Source organism: Prunus avium, chromosome 4, assembly GCF_965620075.1.
Source record: "Prunus avium chromosome 4, drPruAviu1.hap1.1, whole genome shotgun sequence".
Classification (NCBI taxonomy): Eukaryota; Viridiplantae; Streptophyta; class Magnoliopsida; order Rosales; family Rosaceae; genus Prunus; species Prunus avium.
This window is the reverse complement of record NC_142287.1, coordinates 17795760-17817436: the sequence shown is the minus strand read 5'-3', so window position 1 is coordinate 17817436 and position 21677 is coordinate 17795760. Positions and strand designations below refer to the sequence as shown.

General features: G+C 36.1%; 2 protein-coding genes across 3 annotated transcripts; both read right to left on the bottom strand.

Annotated features, from left to right (window-relative positions):
• Positions 1–325: 325 nt before the first annotated feature.
• Positions 326–3212, bottom strand: LOC110755255 (isoeugenol synthase 1-like). The gene is made up of 5 exons (XM_021956431.2): positions 2975–3212; positions 2719–2853; positions 2016–2247; positions 788–991; positions 326–685 (listed from the first exon to the last, which is right to left on the bottom strand). The coding sequence occupies exons 1-5, from the start codon at positions 3161–3163 to the stop codon at positions 486–488; spliced, it is 960 nt and encodes a 319-aa protein (XP_021812123.1). The 5' UTR covers positions 3164–3212; the 3' UTR covers positions 326–485.
• Positions 3213–9004: 5792 nt separating this feature from the next.
• On the bottom strand, positions 9005–12258 carry LOC110755253 (protein MAIN-LIKE 2). Of its 2 annotated transcripts, none has more exons than XM_021956428.2 (6): positions 11937–12258; positions 11138–11227; positions 10392–11037; positions 10113–10280; positions 9612–10025; positions 9005–9522 (listed from the first exon to the last, which is right to left on the bottom strand). In XM_021956428.2, the coding sequence occupies exons 2-6, from the start codon at positions 11143–11145 to the stop codon at positions 9316–9318; spliced, it is 1443 nt and encodes a 480-aa protein (XP_021812120.2). In that variant the 5' UTR covers positions 11146–11227; positions 11937–12258; the 3' UTR covers positions 9005–9315. The 2 variants fall into 2 exon arrangements, with proteins under 2 accessions (XP_021812120.2, XP_021812119.2); XM_021956427.2 differs by having other exon boundaries at positions 10392–11027; positions 11937–12257.
• Between the last annotated feature and the right edge of the window lie 9419 nt (positions 12259–21677).

Below are 21677 nucleotides of genomic sequence, written 5' to 3'. Positions count from 1 at the left end.
GACACCTTAATATTGTTTGTGTATGAAACCCCCTCTCCCATTTGTAGTTTTTTATTTTATTTTTTAAATTTAAAAATAATAAATAAATAAATAAAAAAGTCATTGACCATGTGTCATCTTAATTGTCATCGTTTAAGAAAGCTTTTATGATGTGTCCTTCTATTAATGGTTTGGCAATGAATTAGTTAATTGAGTTGGCAAAATGCAAGATTAGTTTATATTGTGATTTGCATTGTGGATGGTAACATATGAATTCTGAAGCAACATCATCTAATGACCCTATAGCACTTTGAAATCATGAAATAACATATATATAACCCATCAATCAACCCACCAAAGCTTAGAGTTTTTATTTATTTTTTGGACGAAACACCAAAGCTTAGAGAGCACTGAGATAGTGGCCAACACATTCACAAATACAAACAAGAAAGCATAAAATAGTAATAAGGGATAGTAGTTTTCCATTTTATCCAAAAAGAAACCAGTCATTCAAATGCTGCTAATTTTGGCTTGGGAGGATCCACCAAGCAAATGTCGAGGAAGCTATCAATGGAAGTGTACTTGTAATCAGGATATAACTCGGAGGCCTCTAGGTCATTTTCTGTTAGTTCAAAACTCATTTGATCCCCCTTAATGAATATGTTGTGCAGAATTGACACCGCTATGTTGTCCGGGGAAGGGAGGGCTGCAAGAAAGAAGGGCACAAAAAAAAATAGAGATATTTAGTCATATACCCATTCTTAGCACTCAAAAAAAAAAAAAAAAAAAAACAAGATTAATTGCTTACTCTCAGAGAACTTGATTATTTCTTCTTCTGGGACATAGCTCCTTGTAAGAGTGCATCCTGTCTTCTTCTCCCAATAAGAAATCAAATCCAACTGGGACACAATGTTTCCTTGTGGCCTATAAACTATGACACGGTTGGCCACCCTTGGATCTGTTGCTGCTTTTATTGTGTAGGTAGCAACATCTTCCTCATAGTTCAACACGGCTAGACATTCAAACATAATTAGTAAATATATTCAGTTATGTTCCATCTCACTCTCAATAACTATACGGCTAGACACCAGCATTTATTTATTTATTTGTCAACACATTTATTTATTTAATTTTAACTATACGAGAATCGAAAAATGTATTTTTGTGTCATTCATGGTCCTCAAGGTTAGTATGTGTGATCATAAATGGTCTCTGCTGTTAGGTTCCGTCAAACACTCCGTTAGTTTGCTGACGTGGCATATATGTATATTACAAAACATCCCTGAGGTTCATGCACCTATCACAAATGATCCCTGATAAATTTTTAAATTTTTAAATTTTTAAATTTGAAATTCATAAAATTTTGGTTTTCTTTTTAAAATTTTTAAAAAATATATATTGTATTTTAAATACACGTGACACTATATTTTTGAAGACGTGGACTCCGCATATATGCCACATCAACAAACTAATGAAGTTTTTTAAAAATAATTTAAAATTCATAAAATTTAAAAATGAAAAAACCATTTATAGAAGATTTTAACCTTGAGGACCATTTATAAACCCTAAACCCTTGATTTTTTAATTTTTAAGTTTTATGAATTTTAAATTATTTTTCAAAAACTCCATTACTTTGTTGATGCGGCATATATGTGGAGCCCACATCTCCAATAATATAGTGTCACATGTATTTAAAATAAAATATATATTTTTAAATAATGTAAAATTCATAAAATTTAAAAAAGAAAACCAAAATTTTATGAATTTTAAATTAATTTTTTTTGCAAGGACCATTTGTGATAGGTGCATGAACCTCATGGATGTTTTGTAATATATATATATGTCACATCAACAAACTAATAGAATTTTTTACGGAACCTAATGGCAGAGACCATTTGTGATCACACATACTAACCTTAAGGACCCCGAATGACACAAAAAAAACATTAAGGATGCAATCTGATAGTTTCGTAAACCTTAGAGACATTTTGTGATATTAAGCCAAAAAAACAAAATTATGAGCAAACTCAACTCACCTTTGGCTTCACCAGTGCCATAAACAGTGACTTGGTGGTTTGTTTTTTCATGAGGATGAAGCAAATAATTAACAAAATATGCACCAAATGAGTTTGCAGACACATAAGTATATGGAATTCCTGCTGCTTCGATCGCCCTTCTGATCTTCCTTTTGTTTTCAAGTAAAGCCTCGAAAGGTGGCAGCCCACTTACTCTGTCAACTTCATTTCCAAATTCTGAAGGAATAAATCTCTGATTTTACAATTACATCGGTTAGATAGGCATGTATGTATTCATATATAGCTGTAGACAGTAGGCATGTATGTATACATATATACATATATAGCTGTATACATATATAGGGATACCTCGTGGGACCTACTGGAAATTCTTTTTGAACTATCAAAATCATCCATGTTTTAAGTCTTCGTTCAATGCTTGCGAAACATTAGACACAGTGGTAGTTGTTGTGATCAACAACATCGAAGAACACGGTATTTCAAAGAAAATGACAACCATTTAATTAAGTGATTAAATGATTTCGAATTTCAGTAATTTTTTGTAGAGATGATAATCGAAAGAAAACCTATTTTTTTATAAAAACAATTCCAATAATTGAAATACAATACAGGAGTGGACCCATAAGGGTGTCCGTACGTGAAGCTCTCTGTAAAAACCAATACTCAGTATAATATTAATAGTGATCAAGGAGGGAAGATTGACCTTTATATTTCCAGCATCTTGCATGGCTTTGATTAGTTTCAGCTGTTCAAGATGTTGAGGGACAGCCACCGTGGATATTACAACGTCAACTTGCTCAACTGCTTTGACAAGCGTTTCATGATCATCCAGTTCACCCTGTTACATTATGAAGTTTTCATATCTTGATGAACTATGAGGAATTTGCAGCATAAATACATACATATATGAACGAAAGTTGACTGCAGTTTGACCAAGAAATGAAGGAATTTTAATTTACTTGGAAGATGGTGGCTCCCATGGCTTCAAATTCTTTGTGCAGAAGAAGCTTGGAAGAATCGGTTTCGGGTTTGATTGGTCGCACATAGGCATAGGTTGGATGTCCCAAAGAGACGCTTGCCTTCACCATGTATTTGCCAAGGTAACCTGTGGCTCCGATTATGAGTATCTTGCTCTTTTCACAAGCCATCGTATTCCAGACAACTACTCCCAATTCACTTCTGAGATACTAAGGGATATTGATTGTGATGACAAGCTTATTATGAAATCTCACATCCTTAAATAGGAAAACGAGTGCACATGCTGAAGCCAAAGGTATACTATAATTAATTACAGTTTGAACCCCTGGAGTTTGTGGTCAATAACATATTAGTCCCTACTTTTCAAAACTTGGCCAACACTACCCAAAGGTTTGGAGTCCTTACAATCCTTGCCCCTCTTTTTATAACATGAATCTTTCTTTTTTTTCTATATTGTTTTTTCTAATACAAGCGATATTGGAGGAATAGAGAATTAAACCTAAGACCTTGAGTGGAAGGCTAAATGTTTTTGATCACTTGATCTACAACTACAAGTACCTTGCAGGTAACAAATATCTTAATTGATATTTACAACTCAAGACTACACTCTCTTTCTTAACTTATCAAGAACACACTTCTCAAAATTCAAAGAAAATTGCAATATTGACTATTGTCATGCCTTTTCTAAATGCTCATAAATGTACTGATGTTAAATGAAGAGACTCGAAATCCTTTTATACACACACTACCGAAGCTGAGACCATTGGTTTGCAAGTCAAGCATTTCTCATACATAGGTGATTGTTAATTTTGTTTGCCGCTATATGCTTGGTTTTTTTTAATTTTTAAATAATTTATTTTTTTCTAGGATTAGTAGTAGAGAAGTACGTATCTAATGTATCATACAAGAATTCTATAGTGAGGGCCTTATGTAATAGGCTTAATTATCGATGTGCCCTTGTGCTTTACTGAAAATCTCACTTTGGCCCTTATAATTCAAACTAGTCATTATGCCCCCTAAGCTTTAGTTCCACGTCCCTTGTTCCCTCATTCCATCAATTTAGTCAATAAAATTGTTAATTTGATGATGTGGCAAGGAATTTTTCGTATTTTAAGCATTTAAAAGTTTTAATAAAATATTTTTTTGGCTAAAAGTCACTTTTGGTCCCTATAGTTTGGCACTTCAACCACTTTTAACTCTATAGTTTCAATTTCGTCAATTTTGACCATGTAGTTTCGTATATGCAGCAATTCAAGGACAAGTTAGTATTCATGTCAATTTCTTTGACGATGCAAGGGGCAATTCTGTCAACCCAAAATCCTTGAGCATAAAAGCTCGTCTAAAACTCCCCTAATTTCATATTGGGACTTGAAATTGGTCATTGGGTTTAGGGTTCTTCAAAAATTGGGATTAGTTGTTGAATTTTGAGCCCTAATATGAAATGGGGAGAATTTCAAACGAGCTTTTACGCTCATGGGTTTTGGGGTAACTAAATTGCCCCTTGCATCATTAAAGAAATTGACAGGAATACTAACATATCCTGGAATTTAAAATACGAAACTACGATGGCAAAATTGATGGAATTGAAACTACATGGTTAAAAGTGGTTAAAGTGCCAAACTACAGAGACCAAAAGTGACTTTTGGCCTATTTTTTTGGTCTAAATTCAAATAAAATATTAAATATTAAAATTAAATTTTTTTCTGCAATAGTTTAAAAAAAACAAAAATAAACCCAGCAGCCCCTTCTCCCCCATCCCCCTCTCCACCCTCCACCCTCCTCCCCCCTCTCCCCAACCACCAGCCGCAACCACCTTTCCCCCATCCACCTCTCCACCCCTGCAACCCCTCCTTCCGCCCCTCCCCAACTCACTAATCAAAGAGATAAGTTCAGATATGGTCGAAGGACTGACTGGGGTCGAACTCAAGTCCCCAACTCAAGTCCAGAGCTAATGGGGTCAAAGGAATGATTGGTTGTATTTGGTGGCGATCAAGTCCAGATCTAGTTGGGGTTTGGGGTGAGGGTACTGGGTTGTGTTGGCAAGAGGGTTGGAGGCAGAGAGAGAGATTGTGTGGGATGGAGGTTGGTGGGTGGTGGGTGGTTGGTTGAGAGTGATGGAGGTGGGTGGGAGGAGAGGTTAGGTCGTTGGGAAAAGGGAAGTTGGTTTTTTTTTTTTTTTTTTTTTTTTTTTTTGTCTGAACCACGAGGTGGTCCTAGATGGGCCCCAACTATGGGTGGCACCTTTAAGCCTTAACCACAACCCAGACTAATCCCCGCTCACACCGGGTCGGCCCGTAAGGGGTAAAGTACTAGCCAAAGTGGTGACTCCGTACAAGAGCAGGGATCGAACCCCTGACCTCTCTTAAGGAATAAGAGTGCCGAACCACTCACACCAACCACCTTGGTTTAAGTTGGTTTTTTTTCAATTAGTTGTGATAATGTTATTTTATTTTGTTTATGGATTTATAACTAATTTATCAAACTAAGAATTGTTTGGATTCTAAAAAGTAAAAAGAATTAAAACTATTTATAACTGTTTTTTTTAATATTTAATTAAACATATTTTTAACTATTATTTATATTTAATTTGAATTTTAAAACTTTTAAATGCTAAAAATTATTAAAAGAGTACATGCCACATCATCAAGTTAACAGACTTAATGACTAAATTGACGGAATGGGGAACAATGGACACGGAACTAAAGCATAGGGCCATGATGACCCAGTTTGGATCGTAGGGGGCAACGTTAGATATTTAGTGAAGCACAGGGGCACATTGATAATTTAATCTGTCTAATAAGACCCTATCTCTTAGCCGTTAAATCAAATTAATTAGTTTAATCCAACGATAAAGAGATAAGCTCTCATTTAAGGGCCTTAAGGCCCTCATCTAAGGATGAAGTAATTGAATAACAAAAATAAAAAAATTAATAATAAAAGGCTGGTTCTTCACTTAATATTCTTTTTCTGGGAGCAGGCTATTGAACCAAAAAAATTCACACACAAAAAGTCATTTGTTAAAAAAAATTAAAAAATAAAAAGATGCATGGATTGTCTTTGGTTATGTGTCACGTCCAACAAGCCTCAAATTGAAGGCAAAGATAGAGCACAAGTGAATCACAAATTCTTTAACTAAATTACAAGTAACTTTTACACACATATATTTTGTGGACATTTCAAATTGCAAGGACAAAGGATATTCAATTCAAAAGTGGCGTGCTTCAACAAATCTCCTCACATCTTTGTAGCTTGATAATCCATACACAAGAAAAGAGTTAAAAAAAAGGAGGGGAGTTTGACCAACCAATGAAACCTCTCAAAAGAGGTTGGCCACTCATGTTTTTGTGGAGCTGATTATTCAACATTTAAATGAAGAATTCTTCATTAAAGAGATCTCTCTCACATCCGTATAGCCCGCAGGCTGCAGAGAGATACAAAAATTAAAATTAAAAAAAAAAAAAAAAAAAAGAAGCCGCAACGCTTGGGAAAGAGTGGAGTGGAGCACAACCATGGTGAAGCAAAAAAGACACAAGGAATCAAAGATGCATTATGAATATTGATTGTGATGACAAGCTTATTTTGTAATCTCACAACCAATTAAGCACCCTTAAATAGGAAAACGAGTGCACATGTTGAAGCCAAAGGTATAATATAATTGGTATAAATTAATTACAGTTTCAACCCGTGGAGTTTGGGGTCAATAACATATTAGTCCCTACTTTTCAAAAATTGGCCAAAATTACCCAAAGGTTAGGAGTCCTTACCACCTTTGCCCCTCTTTCTATAACATATATCTTTCTCTTTTTTTAAAAAAAATTTAATTTTTTTAAATACAAGCGATATTTGAAGAATAGAGAATCAAACCTAAGACCTTGGATGTGGGGCTAATTACTTTTAACCACTTGATCTACAAGTACCTTGTAGGTAACAAATATCTTAATTGATATTTACAACTCAAGACTACACTCACTTTCTCAACTTATTAAGAACACACTTTTCGGAATTCAAAGAAAATTGCAATATTTACTATATTGTCATGCCTTTTCTAAATACGTATAAATGCACCGATGCTAAATGTAGAGACTTAGAATCCTCTCACACACACACACATTGCCATGGGAGTTCGAACTCGAGACCACTAGTTTACAAGTCAAGGCCTTTTCCACTAGACTAAACCCGGTTGATGCTCAATTGCTTTCTAATACAGAGGTGATTGTTAATTTTTGTTTGCCTCTATGCTTGGTTTAAAAATAATAATAATAACATTTGTTTTTTCTAGGATTAGTACTAGAGATGTACGTACCTAATATATCATACAAGAATTTAATAGTGAGGGCCTTATTATTGGATCAAATTGGTTAGTTGTTGGATCAAATTGGTTAGTTTGATCCAATAGTTAAGAGATAGGAACCTCATCTAAAGACCAAATAACCAAATAATAAGAATAAAAAATAATAATATCAGAATGCTTCTTCGCTTAACATGCTTATTTAAATGTGGAGACGGGACGGCTTAGGCATATTTGCCTATAATAAGTAAAGCTCCCTGTTGCTCGTATGACAGCCGAATATAATTTTACTAAACAACTGAGCTTTCTCAAGTCTTTATTTAACACTTGGTTTTATGAGTATTTTTCTATAGTGCTTTTGTAGCGAGTATTTAAATCCATCGTTTTATTAAATAATTAAATTTATTAGAGTGTTGTTAAACGAACCTTAAAATTAACTGAATACACCCTACTACAAAAGTATTTATTGAATTACTAATTTACCCTAATATAAAATTACCAAAAAGGATATAAGGAATTGTGAAACAAATATAATTTTAATAAGTAAACCCTACTTACCATATTCAACCCTAATCAAACGTAGAAAAGTTTTCGTATAATTTTAAGGTCCTTTGATGGCTTCAAAGGCTTAGAGCTTCCAACACGGCGAAAGACAAGTGTTGATGTTTCTCAATGTACTTGATTCTTCCTGATGAAAAAGATGGGCAACCATATTTGAATGGAAAAGTTTGTTCTAGTCTGACTTCTTAGCTCAACATTATCCACACAATAAAGTTGAAGTGGATGACTTTTAAATCCCAGGGTGTAAACTTTTCTTCTAACTTGGAAGCATCCAAAATTTCCAAGGATTTTGGAATTTTGGATTGGTGATTATGCATTTCACTAGTAATTTGATAGAGATGTTTGACTCCCCAACACATATTTCTAAGAAAATCACAAGTATTTACAAGAATCAAACTTTGAATTAAAGGAGCTAGCAAATCTACTCCCACAATAGCTTACAAAATTAAAGATTTTTATGCAAACCCAAAATCTGGAAAGTTTCATGTAAAAAGAGAAACCTGGTTTATGATTGGTATTAGAGTGTTGTGTGATAGAGTGTATTAGGGTGTACCAGGGGTATTTTTGGTAGTTGAATAAGGTGCACTTAGTTAATTTTACATTTTGATTAAAATATTAGGATATACTTAGGTCATAGGGTGTACTTAGTTAATTTTAGAATTCGTTTAGATACACTCATTTTATTAACATAAGAAATTAATATATTTAAGGTCAAACTAAGAAACTTGAGCCAATGTGAGTCAAATCCAAATTCCCCAATTTAGAATTCTGGCATACAACTTTCAGTTTTATTGCAAGGGACTGACTTGCGCTTCGAAGGGTCTTGGCCAACATCACACCTATGCTTTCTTACTTTCAAGGCTGTCTTTTTTGTTTTGTAAATCTTTCTGGGAATTTCCTTAGTGTTTTGTAAGTCTTTCTGGGAATTTCCTTAGTGTTTTGTAAGTCTTTCTGGGAATTTCCTAAGCCTTGCGAAATTGTATTCCAACAACATCCACGTACCTCCACGGTTTTGCTGATTAATTCCTTGAATACTTTTCTCCATGTTGGAGGTTTATTTGCAATTTGCACCAAGACCCTTCGAAGATTGTCTTCACCAGAAATAAACCAAATAAAAGACAATCCTTCCCCTCCCCTGTTGATAAATAAATAAAAACTTAAAAAAGAAAAGAGAAGATAAGATTGTCTTAACAAGTTGATCTCAAGCACATGTAAGATTTATTTCTCAAACCCCAACTAAAGATTTGTCTTCTTTTCCTACTTCAACCATTCAACAGGCATATACCGACGGATTCTAGTAATACAATACAATACTATCCTGCATCAAAGACGCACTTTACAGATTGATGAATTTGTGTAAGATACACTTCATCAATGTCAGAAATGAATAGCTAGAGCTGCCCCACCAAGCTCACTGCATATCATAAAAAAGAATTGTCAATGAGCCCAGGCATTCTCAATCATAACTTAAAGCTAGTAGTCATCCTTGATAGTTGGATCATCCTCCCTTTTACGTTTCGTGGCAATCTTACGTCTACTTTTCTTTGAGTCTCCAACCAAATCCATCAGACTTTTATGTGCTGCGTTCTTGATCTCATCAAGTGATTTCCTATCTCGGGAATCCATTCGATCTGCGGGAAATGAATCAGCTATATCTGCAATTTCTCTCATAGCAGCAACCTGTAAAGAAGTGTAGTCACATATACTTCAAATTTATTTTTAATGGCTGATAGTGATAACATCAATTGACCAATTAAGCAAAGGCTTACTATTCTCTGAAACTCAGATTCTAAAGATTCAGGCCTCCCAACAAACTTCCGAGTAATTCTCTCATACCACTCCATGTACTTGATTTCATCCACAACTTCCTCAACTTGTACAATCCGAAGTTGACGCTCCAACCATTCCCTAAGCTCTGCTTGATTTTTTCCTTTAAGCTGCAAATCTGTTTCCTTTGACAAGTCTGAACCCTGATCAAGTGCACGAATCTTCCTCTCCCACCGTGGAACATCCATTGGGACTGGTTGAAGCATGCCAAACTGCCTGAGGCAACGATCAGGGAGGTGTCTCTCAGCCTTGTCAAAACATATTAGCACAGTTTTTGAGGCCCTTAAAATCAAACTCTCTTTTATATCTCCCACTGAAGAAGAAGGGTCCAAATCTTTGTATGGGAGCCACTTAACCTGTATGTCAGTACCATACGAATTACTATTATCATCTTCTGATCAATATATGATCACATAAATCGAGCAAAGATCTAAATGACCTACATCTGAAGGTTGAAGGGAATCTAAGGCTTTGCGGTAGGAAACTATATTACTGTTTGATCTTGGTCCACTTGCTCTTCCTTTCCACCGAAGTGCAAATGGAAAGCAACCATCATTTGGTTCGTCATTGAACTTTGGATTTCCAACATTGAGGCGATAATAACTCCAACACTAAAAAGAACAAGAATCACAGTCACATTTTAAGTGAAGGCTATTGATATAAAGAGATGCCAGCAGCCCACTGCTACCACCGGATGATGAAAAGAAGGCGAAAATGCATACCTGCAGTAGTGTCAAAGAACCACTTATGGTGCTTTGAGATTTAAGGGAGGCATTACCAAGAGCTCTGTAGAGGAATGCCAAAGCTGCAGCACCCCATGCAAACTTTCCAGCTTCATCAAACTTTTCAAACAATGGAAGATACATTACAGAGACTTTGTTTCCAGTTGTTGTGGAAAATATTGTACAACCAACGAGGTATAGGAGATAAGCACGCGTATGACGCTCAATCTCTTCAACTGGTGCATCTTCAGGACATTTAGAAAAGCACTCTTTCAACCAAGTTAGCTTCACCATTCCACCATTTAGGTCTTCCGGCACTTTCCCTAGTAAATTTTCGCATACTTTTCCGGGTGTCCTTGTTACACCCATAACTGGTTTTCCATCAATTGGTAGCCCAAGCAACAATACAACATCTTCAAGTGTTATGGTCATTTCTCCAACAGACAAATGAAATGTATTTGTTTCTCTCCTCCACCTCTCAACTAGTGCCGAGATGAGTGAATTGTCAAGGCTAATCGTGGGAATTGTTCTGAGGTACCCAAAACCAGCTTTCTCAACCAATTCAATTTGCTTAGCTGTGAGCTTCCATTGTTCAAGCATTGAACTGTGTTCATGGCATCTAAGCACACCACGTTCCTGTAAAGTTCTAGTGGAATTGTTACACACAGAATTATTCAAACTATCGATATGATTTTAACAAATACAAGTAAAAAAATGAAATTAAGGATAAAAGATTATTGTCTAACCTGTCCATCCCAGATTGCTGAAGAAATATGGTTATCTTGATCGTACAGTACAGAAATATCGATTGGTCCGGGATCTATAGTTGACCCCATCTGAGCCACTCACAAAAGAAATTTTAAATTAACACAGAAAAGCGATTACATTTTGAAACTAGCTCCATAAGTTCCCTAAACAATAATATATTTAATAGGGTTTAATCATGTACTTATCCATAACTATCAACTGCAGTAACTTCAAATTATATATCTGCAACTCAGTTCAAGGTTGACTTTGGGGGCATGAGGTAAAGTTCCTCTCCTGAGGTTCTCCCTTTTTTGTTAATTTCAAGTATTACCAAATAAAAATTAATCTGTTGATACTTCTCTTCCCAATGCTGGAAAATGTCTTAAGTTCGAATCTCCCCGTCCCATTGATAAAAAACAATTACTCAAAACACAACCATAACACAGACAAAGAAAGTATTTATCAACATTAAATTAGGATCATTCTCTCATACATCCTTCAATCAAATAAGTTTAATGAAAACCTTTTTTTCTTCAAAAGCAGAAAACTTTAGAACAAATTTCGTTTTTGAACAGTGTGGTTCTTCCAAAACCGAAACAACAAAGACTTTCATGAAAGAAAAAAAAAAACAGAATAGTTCCTACAGCTAATTTGACAAAATTAACCCAAAAAGCCATGCCTTTGACTGAATTACAAATTAAAACAGCTAATTTGACAAAATTAACCCAAAAAGCCAATGAATTTTTAAGGAAACCCTAAAAACAGGAATTGAATTAAAAGCTTCAATACTGTACTGACCTCAAATAGGTTTTGGAGAGTACGAGATGCTTACGACCTTGAAGACGACGGAGAAGCCAAAAACGACGACAGTTCAGGTGTCGTGCGTTCTGGTTCAGCTGACTTCAAAAGGAATTAGAATCTACAAGATAGATATCAAAGTCGTTCGTCTTTTCGCGATGGCCTAAGCGTTAGAGGAACGGCGTCGTATTTGGGTATGGATGGATAACGACGACATAATACCTACCGAGTTCTGTTTTCGTTAATGGCCAACGGCAAAGAGAAGAACGTCGGTGGGTGTTTCTGTTTGTGTTTGAAAATGAAAAACGACCACAACTTATGATGTGTCGTGTTACGTTAATAATCTACACGACATTGGTATTCAGGTCAATCCTTTGACAGTGTATTTTTTTATTGCTCATCAATATCCACATATTTTGATTCGGCTCAAATGAGGGGAGTATTTATAAAGAAGGACAAATTTTTTTGTATTTTGACTATAACGCTCTTATTCATTTTTAGATTGCTTAAGAACTCCTTTTATGCTCTTCTTATGGTACCAAAAGTCTTACTTCTTGCTGGCCGTATGGAGTCAGAAACTTGGATCACTTGCTTTTTTGGATTGTTGCTGAGATGATATCCTCACATGAAATGAGGTTGATATGCTTCTGCTATCATTAGGTCTTCATATGGAGTTATGACTTCATCATATGCTTCCATCATAATGTCTATATTGTGTAGTTCTTCTTCCCCTAAGCTATTCTAGTATGAGTTGTCATTATCTTCTACTTCAATCTAATCTGCTATCTGGTTGTAGCTTTTTTTATTTATTTTATGAGATAAGGGGGACAAACCCCAAAAAGAAACGACAGCTAACTAGTACAGATCAAGCGAGGCCTAACAACTCCTAGTAAATCATCCTCCAAGAAAGAGCTAACCCAAGCAGGGGGCTCATCCAAATAACAAACCCCCAAATCCAAGTTAAAGCTCCAGTTAGCCATACAATCAGCTACAACATTCATTTCTCTATAAACATGAGCAAGGTGGCAATTGCCAATACGCCTCATAAGAACACAACAACTCTGAATCAATGCAGCAAGAGGGTGACAACTCAAGGTACCAACTTGCTGAACAGGGGAAACAACAACTGCAGCATCCATCTCAATAAGAAGATTAGAGACACCTTTATCCCAGGACAACTAAAGCCCAAAATACAAACCCCAAAGCTCAACCTCAAGGATCTGCCCCTTACCTAAATTCACAACAAAACCACAAATCCAATAGCCATCAGCCCCACGGATCACTCCGCCAGCACCAATACAACCTGAGGCTGCTCTCTTAGAACCATCCACATTCAATTTAAACATACCTAAACCAGGAGGCTCCCAACTGAGTAAAAGCTGAGCTTTAGGACTCACCTTTATGATCAGAAGTGGTACGAGGCAGATGTCTAACATGACCCTCAGGAAATAAGTGTCTCCACTTCATGTTATAGATAGCACGATCAAGCCTCTCAAACACTTTATTATCTCTCCAAGTAAAGTTAGGCCCATAAAAACCCAAGTCCATCATATTATTACCATCAAACCACCTTTAAAACCCTTTCAACCTATTCACAAAAACACCTCCCAACTTATCATCAACCCCTAGCATTTCATTGAAATCACCAGCTAGTAACCAAGGCAATTGATGACAAGTAGCAACAAAATCCAAAAACTCCCAAAGCTTCTCCCTCTTAAACCCACTAGGATTAGCATAAATCATAGTTAACAACCAGGGAGAATGGTCCTTCCAAGATACACAAGCTATAATAGACTGATCAGAAGTCCCAATGATGTCCAGATACACTCTGCTATCATCCCACATCAACCAAAGACTACCAGAAAACCCAACTAAATCAACGATTTCAACATAAGAAAACCCCAGAGATGTAGCAATATTCAAAACCTTCTCACCACTAATTCTAGGCTCACATAAAAACAAAATATCCATATGATGAGTATGGATCAACTCCATCATATTATTTTTGAATTTTGTGCTAGCAGCACCTCTAACATTCCAACAAACTAAATTCATAATGAATGAGTTAACAACAAAAAAGTTAACTTGAGGGCTTTACCCTTTAACAACCAAGAGGCATACCTCCAACATTGTCGAAGGTATTATCTTCCAATTGCTCTTCAGGAACATTTCATTGCCCCTCAAACAAATCCATCTATTCAACTTTATTTGGGCTTCCAGGAATCGAGGAGAGAAGTTGCTCCTCATCAACATCAGAATCAAAGCTATCCTTCAAAGACTCCTCATTTTCCTGTATGTTGGGTGGCTGATGTCCAAAGAAAGAAACTCCTTTCTCTTTGGATATATCATTCTCATTAACCCGACTAGCAATCTGATCATTTACAATACCATTGGCATTAACCTTTTCTCCCCTTGTCCCAAATCTCTCTTTTATAGTCGTACCTCCAAAGGGGGTTTTATTACCACCAACAATTTTCCTACCATTCTCACCACCCTTACATTGGATGTGAATAGAATGGTTAGAAATATCATTCAAAATCAGTCTCGAGACACTTTTAGACTTTTGCGATTTAGTCCATACCTTGGGACTAAAATTAACAACAGGAGTAGAAGAACTAGCTGGGTTGGAATAGTTTTGCATTGGCTCCACATCACTACCAGCTTCAGCTCTCCCAAAATCATCATTCGCTTGTCGAAGAGCAGCAAACTTGGACCCCTTTGACTAAGCACCATAACCTTTACCAGTACCATCTCTAAAAGAAGCCTTGACATTCCGTCTAGGTTAAACAATCATCCATGGACCTCTTAACCCACTCTCCACAAGCATATCCTTAGCAACCTTAATGCTAGAGTCAGTGGCCATATAATCCACTCCCCCCTCATCAGAAACCCTGCATTAATCTCCACATAATTCACAGCTTTCATATCACAAGCCTTCCTTTTATGACCATATTTTCCACACAAAAAACTAATCTCAGGCAACCCTTCATATTCAACATTATATCAATTCTGATTAATTTGGACAAAAGATTCTAGAGGCTGGGTTAGATCAAGTTCCACACAAAGTCTAGCAAACTTACCCTGATTTTGAGGTTTGGTTAGAGAATCATTTTTCAAGAGCTTGCCCAATAGATTGCCAATTCTCTTCAAAGACCACACATCAAAACATTCCAACTGTAAAGCAGACACCCTAATCCAAGCAGCCATCCTAGTAATCTTAGCAGTAGCTGGGCAAAATCCAGGCTTCCATTTCTGCATCGCTAAATACTGCCCTGCAATAATCCAGGGCTGTCTAGGGAGAACAAAATTTAGATCTTCCTCTAGCTCAAATTTCACCACAAAATAATCATTGACTATATCCATCAATTTCCAGCCCCCTTTAAGACACCATTTTTGTTGCAGCCTAGCATGAAGATAATTATAAGTGTGTGATCTTCCTAGCAACTTAGATCAGAGCATTCTTCCAAGGCTTACACAATTGATCCATAGCTCGTTCGGAGAATTGGATGCTTGGACCATGCTCCCCACGAGAAACTACAACATCTGTCTCATCATTGAGATCATCGTAATCCGCCTCAAGACTGTTCACATCAATTCCCACATTTTTCGCTAAATTGACCGTATCCATCAACTTATCCCTAAAGCTCACAGATCGAAATCCAGATCTACCTTCCATCATTGGAGCATCAACAAAACTCGAATTCAGCATCAGAGTATGATCGGAAGCACCTTCCATACCATACTCAGGATCACGATTCTTCGACGCTCGGACTGGCTTCGTCAATCAGGAACTCTTAAAGAACACACCAAGTGAACCTTCCTCCATACTCGGAGAAGGCTTAGAGAACGCACAACCAGTAACTAGGCAAGGCTAAACCTAGAAACCGCCGCGTACGACAGTTTCTAGACGACGAAGAACGAACTCTCCCAACTCTGTGAAAAAAGAAATTTGCCAAAAGATATTCTTTTTTTCTAATGGCTATACTCTTCTGGTTGTAGCTTTCATAAAAAAACTTGTGCTCCTGTTTTGCTTATTCTAAATTCATATGTCTCATTTGGTACTCCTGGATATAGTCTCAGAATAGATGTTGATAAAGTTGGATTGGTAAAGGAGGTTCAGATGATCATCATTAAACAATTGTTGCTCAGCTATTGTTGCGCCTCTGTATTTTTGAATATCTTGCTTGGTAGAGATTTCTGTATTTACGAATTCTGCCGAACTAAGCAGTTCATTATGAGAAATAATAATACTATGTTGTACTCTATCTGGGTAAATACTATTTGTATACCACTTTGGAGATATACTTGTGAAATCTAATTTTACATTTTTCCAGAGAGGGATATAAAAACCTATAACTTCTTTTAACTTTACGGAAAATGAATCCATATGATGACTATTTTCAATATAGTTGACCTAAATAACCATACTCTGCTAAAAATCCCGGAGTAATTGTGACAGTTTTTTTGGGTATGCTATAAATACAATTCTCTATATTCCACCATGTTAATACTAGCTAAATAAATAGTATAATGAGAACAACTTTTAGTAATAATTTTTACACCGAGTTGTGGATTATTTTTTAAATTAAAAACAAACGCTTGAATGTATAACTGAAGAGTTGTATTTTGCTCATATTCTAATCCAATCATATAACTCTTAATATCTTCTGGTAAAAACCTATACATTTCTCTAGCTAGAGTTTGAAGAAAATATGAATTTTTAGTTTTTTGCTCAAGGGAAAATTCTTTATTGAGCTCAAGTAAGTTGGGCTCATTAGCCTCTTAACCATGCTTAAATTTTGACATCTTAAATTAATTTTGCTATTTTATAATCATAATTATAAGCTAAAAGCTGTTCATGGGCTTTGATAAGTTTTTCATGCCCTCTTTTCATGCTTTCATTATTAGTTCTAATGTTCCAAAAATTGTCTAAAAGCACTTTTTGTTTTTCTGCTAATGATGCTTCAGTGTGATATTTTGAAACAAGATTTCTAATTTCCTGTACTGAAATTCCATTATAATAATACGTATTTACTACTAGTTATGCTTGACTACTTATGCTTAATGGATTGCCACCTTGTGATGGTGTACCATTATTTTTGCTGCCACAATATGATGCTCCAAAATATTACATACATGTTAATGAATAATACGAGATAAGATGTCTCCTAAAGTATTATCGATACCTTTAATATTTTCATTATGTAAAAACAATGAAAATGCTTCGAGAGAGTTTATAACTCCTAAAATTTCTAAGTCTGTGGCTAGAAGTCTAGCATGTAAATCACTAAATTTACCAGATGCATACCTACAAACTTGTTTGTCAAATTTTCGGTCTTCTTTATGCTTCTTTTGATATAAAATTCTTGCCCATCCTATTGATGATGCATCTATTTCAACTATTTTAAAATTAGGGTATACTGATGATTTACCCCCTGAACTTGTACCTCGCTTTCAATTAGCCCCCTATCCAAAAAAAAATGCAACAAAGCTGAAGAGATATGGGATAGTCATTTGTTGTAAAACTTGTGGAGGTGAAGGTCACAATGGAGAAAGAGGCGGAAGACAGGTATGAAGATTGTGATTATTTCTGTTGATATGAACTTTGTTGAAGGTGCAAGTTGGTCCTTTATTAGATATGAACTTTTTTATTATTTTTTGTTCAAGGAACAAGCTAGAGGCAGGGGAAGGGGAACAAGTATGCCAAGTGTTCCTGTCAGACAACCAGATCAAGCTGAGACTTCAATCCAAGATAGACCTTTTAGAAGAACAAAGCTTGGGGTAATACCATATGTACTGATTTGCTTTCAATAATTACATTAAATGTTTAAACCAAATTTGGACTGATTTGCTGATTTTTGTCATTCAATTAGGCGAGAAGAGGGGGGCAAGTGTCTGAACTAACAAGGCAGCTTGCTCAAACTGGTGCTACCTTACAAGGAATTCAAATTAGGCATGCTTCTCAACCAAACTCAGAAAATGTACCTCTACCAAAAAGACCAAGGCCATGGAGAGTGTAGTTGAGATTTGCTGATTTTGGTCATATGTGGTCATTGGGCTGATTTTGGTTTTTTGGAACACCAAAACATTAGGACTGCTTATGTAATGGATATGTTTTGGAACATTTGATTTTGATGAATTTGTAGCTGATATGGTCCTAGGATTCTCAGACTGATTTCAATGGGTTAGTATTGGAACACAAATGTTTTGGTTGGATTACAGTTAGAACAAATACGTGTTGCTTGGATTCGTGTTGGAACGGATGTTTTGTAATGGATATCTTTGCCTGCAATGGATATGTTTTGATTTAATAGTGTTGCAATACTTATGTTTGCTTGCTTGCTTATATGACCTTTTGGCCAATTGGAAACAAAATTGTCAAAACACAACTCATACATGCCATTACATTCAACAAAAAGACCAAAAGTCCATGTATTACACCTCTGCAACACAACTGATACACGGCAGGTCACATTGTCTTTGCCTTTCCCTCTCCCCTTTATTTATAGGACAGATTACACAGGCTTCTTTGGCAAATATTCTTCATTGTCTTTGCCTTTCCCATACATCAACCACAAAACTATCACAAACAACAAACAAGACACCCAAAACCAACAAGGGTTTTTTTTTTCAGCTTCTCTGGCCGAGACTTGTTTGCATCTTCCATCATGTTTATTTTCCGTAGCAGCTTAGGTATAATTTGCTTCGACCTCTCACACATTTGTGGGTCACCCCATTCCCAATATCTACATCTATTCTGCACATTTCTCACAACAAATTGATACATAAAAAACAAAAGAAAAAAAGTGCTTCAGTCCAAATTTCAACTAAGCAACCCAAATTTCAAATATGCAAACCAAATTTCAATTACAAAATTACCCTCCCACAGATGTAAAACCTCCTCCTTGAATGTGCAGCAGTCTAAGATGTTTGGATTTTCATAGTCTTACCACAATAGTAGACGACTGAAGGCACCATCCATGAACTACCCTCTTCACCTTCTGAATTCCACCTCTGTGACCCATCACCTCCATGACCTCTGCCAGTTAAGGACCTCCTCATCTCCTAATATTGGGTTTTCTCCTAAACCCTAGATCCCCTTTTGGTTTAGGGTACGAAAATGGAGGTTGGGAAAATGGAGGGAAATTCTTTGGGGGGAAAAAAGAGCCAAAACGAAGGAACTAATAGGTGAAGCATGGGTTTAGTTCAGAGGAGACGCGAAATGACCAAATTAACCTCCAACTTCACGGCAGAATGGATGGAAAGTGCCAAATTTTGACGTCGGGGGCCACATTGGAGAAAAAAAATTAGTTCGGTTCCTTAATTTTCTTAAAAAAAAAAAGGATTGGGGGCTAATTGAAAATTAGGTAAAAGTTTAGGGGGCAAATCACTAGTATACCCTTAAAATTATTGTGTAATGGTAATGCTAAAGGCTTAAGTTGACTTATATCTTGTTTAATACTTTGGACTAATTTAATATCTTCACTATTAAAATATTTTTGACATGTTTTACTATGCAATGCTGCAATCTTTCTTCCTAAATTAGGGATAAAACTTCTAGCATAATTTAATAATCCGAGAAATGCTTGTAATTGTTTTTTATCTTCTAATTTATCTAGAAATTCTAACACTTTTTTAGATATGTGTTCTTGTAATTTTACAGTTCCTAACTTAATATATGTCCTAAACATTCTATATCTTGTTTTTCAAGTTCACTTTATTTGATCGGTTCATAATTGTTTATCATTTTGTACCCTTCTAGCTTATGATTTGGTTATGTTATTGAGTTAAACTTGTGCTTTTAATTCATTTTCTATTTTGATAAGTCCATAATTTCATACACTTGCATGCCTTCTTTACTTAGTGATTTTGCTTAGTTTCTCTTTATTTTGAGTCACTTACCTATGTTTGTGTGTTTTGTAGGTTAAGATAGCAAGAGATAACATTTGATGCAATCCATGCATGTTAAGGGCTGATTGGCATATGAGGAATATGAGCTTAAAGACAAACACATTTTGGCTACAACCCCTTTCCAGCCCAATTTCGTAGGTCAACTTCTTGGCCTTGGATCAGCATGCTATGGGGCTCGAATGAGGTGAAGATCTTCATGAAACTTGTTCCAATGGGTGTCTACTACAACATATCCAAATTTCAGCCCAATTGGACATTTGTGGAGTGCTCGGCCCGTCCAACACCCAACCCTGCTCAGGAGGATTTGCAGCTGCCAGCTTTGAGCCTTGTCTCCTCCTTTAAGCCATGTGCCTCACCCATGCTGCAACTGACTTTGGATCCAACATAATGAGTGAAGTGGGGAGGCATTCCAGCTATGAAATTCTAAAGGAGCAAGTTGGTACATGCTGGAGTTATTATAGAGAAAGCATGTGCATGCATGTAAAGCAAAGAAATGAAATGAAGTCAATTCCAGTCTCTGTTCAGCTGCCAACTTGCAAGGCCCAAAACGCACACTTCTACTGCTCCGATGGGAATACGTTCTTCATAGAAGTTGTTCCAATGGGTGTCTAGTATAACATATCCAAATTTGAGCACCATTGGATACGTTTTGAAACCTCTGGCCTTCCTACACCAAGACTGGTTCAGAAAACTCGTTTTTCAGCAACCAAAAGGCAACCACATGGGTTGGCAACCAAAAGGCAACCACATGGGTTGGCAGCAAAGGCAGCCACAATTGATCACCTTTGATCCCATGTGAAGAAAGCTTGAGGTGCAGCAAAAGAAGTATGGGATGAGATTGATTCCAACCACACTAACATAGACAAGATGAAGTGTGAGTTATGGGTTGTATTAAAAGAGGAATGGTGGTGTTGGATTTCATCATGTTGTTCCTCCCTCTTAGCCCTATAAATAGAGAAGCCTTCAAGCTTCAAATCACACCCCAAGGGGGGGAGCTCTCAAACACTTCTCTAGAGCTCCCTTCCCTTCTCTCCCTCAAATTCTCTTAGTTTCTCTTTCTAAGTTTTCAATTGTTGTAATGAAATTCTGAAATTCTGATTAAGTTTTTCTTAGTTCCACTTTACTTTTATTTGTAATGTACATTCTTTCTTAAGTATTCAAGTTTTATTAGTTTCCAAGTTTCAATTATGGTTTTTGTTCTTATTCATTATGCTTATAAGTTAATATGCTAGTTTGAATGATTGATCACCATTTAGGCTTGCATGTTAGCTATCTTGGTTTGAATTAAGAGTAGACACCATGCTTTAATTCGAATTGAACTATGAATAAGAAGAGTATGTATGGACATTCGACAACAGGGATTAGATACATGCTTGGTTGTTTAAATTGTTCTTCTATGCTTAATGGGTTCCTAATGCTTAGTTTTAGGTTAGACAACAAATGATCAAATTAGGGAATTAGGAACACAAGGTTATGACCAAACACCATGGCTTAATCATACTTTAGCTAGAATCAATCCGTTAATCTAATTGAACTTGGGAACTTATTTGCTTGAGTTATTTCATTTTTCTTGTTTTATTTATTTTCTTTTTCATTTCTGTTTTGTGTAGGGAAAATGAATTGGATCATTCAATCACCAATCCTCGTGGGATCGACCTCGCACTTACATATGCTATACTACCAAACGGCTCGTGCACTTGCGAGTATCACAAGTTGAGGATGCAGCTGAATCTATTTTGGTGCAGCTGAATCGAAGCAACAAGTTTTTGGCGCCGTTGCCGGGGATCGGTAACATTGTTTGATTCTATTTGATTTTCCTACTTTTTATTT

Bases quoted from the DNA above. Each gene is read 5' to 3' on its own strand.
- LOC110755255 (XM_021956431.2), bottom strand. From the start codon at position 3,163: ATGGCTTGTGAAAAGAGCAAGATACTCATAATCGGAGCCACAGGTTAC. The intron at 2,854-2,974 runs GTAAATTAAAAT...ATAATGTAACAG, and splicing joins TGGGAGCCACCATCTTCCAA to GGTGAACTGGATGATCATGA. The intron at 992-2,015 runs GTGAGTTGAGTT...TTGAATGTCTAG, and splicing joins TGGCACTGGTGAAGCCAAAG to CCGTGTTGAACTATGAGGAA.
- LOC110755253 (XM_021956427.2), bottom strand. From the start codon at position 11,227: ATGGGGTCAACTATAGATCCCGGACCAATCGATATTTCTGTACTGTAC. The intron at 10,281-10,391 runs GTATGCATTTTC...TGTTCTTTTTAG, and splicing joins GTTCTTTGACACTACTGCAG to TGTTGGAGTTATTATCGCCT. The intron at 9,523-9,611 runs GTAAGCCTTTGC...ACTTCTTTACAG, and splicing joins AATCTGAGTTTCAGAGAATA to GTTGCTGCTATGAGAGAAAT.